Below are 4,359 nucleotides of genomic sequence, written 5' to 3'. Positions count from 1 at the left end.
AATTATTGAGACCATTTAATAGTTCAAACATTGTTAAACTATCTAATCTTTTGTCAAGTTACCTTGGTATTACGATAGTTCTCTAAATTCAGTTTTCAACCTTCTCCTGAGAAACCTTATCTAAACTTTTACATTCCTAACTACCCCTCCTTGTCATCTAATGTGGTATTTCGTATTGCTTCCGATAATATGCTTATCTATACGTATATATCTTAATAATTTTTAACGGTGAAGTTCTCACTAAAATATAAAAGTTTTTTTGATAATAATTTTAAAATAAAAATAATTGTTCAAACTTGATGATTCACGAATCACTATCTACAGATTATAGTCAACTTGCAAAATTTATAATTCATAAATTTAATTCTTATGCATAATATCAACCAAAAATTTAAAATATCTTAATATAATAAATTTACTTATTTTTTGTTGTTCATTGTATACTTTTTTAAAGATTTTTAAATCCCATTGATAATTGAACTAATATGTAAAGATTATAAAATGGGTTCAATAAAATATTTAAAAATTGGTATCGGCGTACAAAAGTATCGTGCTTCTTCTGTAAACATACTTTCCTTCTTTTCCTTTGTGGCATTTTTGCCACCATCGACAATTAGTGTTGACTTGTTAGGTATAGATTGAATATAAGTACCACCCCATAAATTGGTAAACTAATTTCAAATTGTGACTAATTCTGTTAGTAATAAATCAAGTAAAGATAATATTGAGCAACCACCAAAAAATCAGGTCAAAATCATAAACGAAATAACAACGTGCGCAGCATACAAAGTTTATAAAAGGGCTAATCTTAATAAATAATAAAGTACGCTATTTATTCTAAATATATCTTGACTCTCTTGTACTCATACTTATTTGAGTATTAAAGGATTTTTACAAATACTCAATAACATTTTATTCTTTTGAAGTTAACGTATACCTCTTCCATTCTAAGTAAAAACGAACTTATTCCTCGATCGAATGAGCTATACGCCATCAACAAGGCTATCCACGCAAGAGTAAGTATAATTTTTGTATCAAACACATATGCAAAGTTGTGAATTAAAAAAACAAAACATCATCATTTTGTCCTTTTAATGGTTGAAATTCGTTTTATGCATCAAAGCGATTTAATTTGACAAATTCTTTATTCATGATCTTAAATGTTGTGTTTTGATCATGAGTCATATTCAAGTAATATCTCTTTAAAATTGCAAAGAAAATAATGAATGGAAGATGACAAAATACTTATATTTGTTGTGATTTTATAATTTTAATGTACATTTAAATCGTCATTCCTATACTTAGTTCCTATTAGGTATATATTTAGATTGATGAAATACTTTTCAAAATATACAATGAAACCTTTATAATTTTTTTATGATAAAAATTTAAATGTAGTTATTTTTATGTGAAGTTATTAATTGAGATTTATTAAATGATTTGATATATTTGACTAAATTATTATCTAACGTTTGTCAATTATCTAACTTCATATATATGAAGACAATTGCATATGAGTTTTTACCAATTTTTAATTAGCAATAATAACAAAACATTCTATAATCTCTGCCACGAAGAAATCTAATCGGTAATGTTAGAGAAACAAAAAATAATCAGGCAAAATTTGTCTTATTTAACATTTAATTTATTAAAAAATCATTAAATAAAGCCAAAAATAATAAATTTTGACGGTTTTTGGTTAATATTTTTTTATTACCAAATATTTTTAAAATCTTAGACTCACAAGATAAATTTTTTATATTTTCAATAAAAACTTTTTTATTTTATAATCTTAACATATATCCTAAGACATAATAGATAAACCCATATTTAAAAAGCACACTTCTTTCTAAAACATTTTGTAAAAATATTTATAGTTGCACATAGGAAACAAAGCATGCTTTAAATTTTTAAGAGACATGTTATTGGCAAACAAAGAATTTTTTCAAATTCAATTACAAAGTGATTTCCTGGAGCAACAGTTCTTGACTTTTTGCTCTTATTTGAACAATTGGATACAAACCAAACGGTTGGTAACTACCACACCGTTCACAATAATTAATAATTAATCAATTAATATATGAAATTTGTAAATACTCTTTAGCAATCATATTAACTTTTGTACGATGACCTTCAAAGAAACTTCCATGCTGAGATGGAGTGAATTGGGGTCCCCTTCCATCCAATGATAAGACTCTTTCCATTCTTATCTAACGTGCAAATGTTACTCAAACCAAGCTTTTTAATAACCAAATTACCTTGGTATACCGATGACTCACTAAATTCAGTTTCAAACATTCTAAATCTCGCAAAAAACCTTCTCCAAACATGTATCTTCACATTCCTAGCTGCTCTCTCTTTGTCATCCAATGCAACAATGTTTCGTATTGCTTCAGATAATATTGCTTCTAATCTCATCCTGCACTCATTCTCCTGATTTAGACACGTTTCAATGCAATCAAAATATGCTGAAAAGAAAAACAAGGACTCAATGAATCGATTCACAAATAAAGGGGAGTTGTGGTTTGCTTCAATCTCAACAACAACCATAATAGCCGGTTTAATCTTCCTTAACACCCTCATCAAGTTGTCCAAGGAATCAGGACTTGGCACCAAAATCCTCAGGGTATTGGGAGAGTACACGGCCACAGCTTCATCATTTTCAATCTCAAAATGATCTTCCCTTAATTCTGTAATGTCTTCAACAAAAACTGTCTTAAACAAAATGCGAAACTTCAAGGACTTGGCAAAACTCACCAACCTCCTCCCTGCCTCATCTAGCACCCTCTTGCTTCCACATCCAACGGCAGTTATCTTCACAAGCTCGACCGGCTTTTCGCTTCGCTCTGCCAGAGCTTGCATAAGAACTGTCGCCATCAGCCCATATCCAAGCCCAAGATCTATCAAATGGATTTTGGTTTTTGATGCAACATGCTCAACCAAAGCTTGCACACCAACAAATTGCATCACTTGATTAAAAGGAAGCTTTTGATGGCATGCAATCGCCGAGTTATGATCCATTTGCATTGCTTCAACCAGTTCCCTCTGCGAATTCCTCTCTAACACCATCCCTCCTATCTCTCTATTCAGCCTTTCTTTTAGTGCGCAAGAGAAATGAAAGACGAGTCTCTGAACTGTGTTCCCAAGATTTGATGAATTCCATTGGCATTGAAGGAGCAATGAATTTGCACGCTCGAATTGTTGGCACCCAATCTTATCAGCTGAAGCTAGGAGAAATTGGGCAAGGTCAATGTCCCTATTTTCTTCTTCAGACAAAATCATGAAACCAATTTGAGCATAAGGATGCATTGGCATGAACCAATTATCTTGCCATTGTGAAGAGTATTGCACATACCTTGCTCCTGCCAATCTTACTATTTCCTCTGTTGATAACTTCTGGGGACTAATGCTAGTGCTAGTTTTCGCTTCTTCGCTGGCGCCGCTTAAGTTTCTCCGTCCTAACCTCTGGATCCTGCTTCCGTAACTGCAGAGGAGCTCCCATGAAGGAGGCGGAGGTGGCGACCGTGGTGGTTCAACCGAACTTGTTTTTCTGACTAACGATTGATTATTATTATTCTTTTGTGGCAATAATAATGGTTGTGTCTTTTGATGTGGATCAGGGTAAAAGCTGAACTCTTCTAGCACCAAGTTATCAAACTTGAAATCATCATGTTGCTGGGGCTCGTTTTTCTCATTATAAGAGATTGGATTATTGTTATTCATGTCTCCAAGAAATTCCGTTATTGTTGAGGTGTTGGTGGTGTCTTCCACTCGAAACTCAACATGCTCTTCTTGTATTGAACCATAACCGTCAAGGATTCCGTTGAGATTGAAACCTGTTGAAGAGAAACGCTCGCTCACCATGTTGAGTTAGAATAGAACTCAAGAAAGGTATCAGCAGTCTTTTACACTCCGACAATGAGCCTTTTGCCCTTCTTTCCATATTTATACATGGTTTTATGGCAATGGTGTCTGTGCATGTTACTATGTTAGTGTGGAAACTACTCAAAATCGAATATTTTGAAGATAAAATTTGTAAGTTACTCAAGAAACGTTTTATAAATTTTGTCTAATTATATTCAGTATTTTAAATAATTACGCAATAAAAAATTTGTTATTTTTGTTGCTTTCATATTATATAATTAAATATATTTATAAAATTATTTTATACTAACAATGCATCTAAATAAAAATTTATTAAAAAACGAAGAAAGTGAGATATAACCTTCAAAAGTTCACTTTAACCTTAATTTTTTGGAACGAGATATTGAAAAACGGCTTTAAATTTGGCAATATCACCCAAACCAGAGAGATGAGATTAGACGAGCTTATCTTAAATGGGGGTACATATCAAAAATA

The 4,359-nt window shown here is 31.7% G+C and overlaps 1 protein-coding gene across 1 annotated transcript; it reads right to left on the bottom strand.

Moving 5' to 3' along the window:
* LOC107615215 (DELLA protein RGL1-like) lies at positions 2,134–3,864 on the bottom strand. Its single transcript, XM_016317314.1, has one exon. It carries the CDS (start codon positions 3,862–3,864, stop codon positions 2,134–2,136), a length of 1,731 nt encoding a protein of 576 aa, XP_016172800.1.

The sequence above is a fragment of the Arachis ipaensis genome, chromosome B09 (genome assembly GCF_000816755.2).
Source record: "Arachis ipaensis cultivar K30076 chromosome B09, Araip1.1, whole genome shotgun sequence".
Lineage (NCBI taxonomy): Eukaryota > Viridiplantae > Streptophyta > Magnoliopsida > Fabales > Fabaceae > Arachis > Arachis ipaensis.
The sequence above is the reverse complement of the archived record's forward strand: the minus strand, read 5'-3'. Positions and strand labels throughout refer to the sequence as shown.

Bases quoted from the DNA above. Each gene is read 5' to 3' on its own strand.
- LOC107615215 (XM_016317314.1), bottom strand. From the start codon at position 3,864: ATGGTGAGCGAGCGTTTCTCTTCAACAGGTTTCAATCTCAACGGAATC.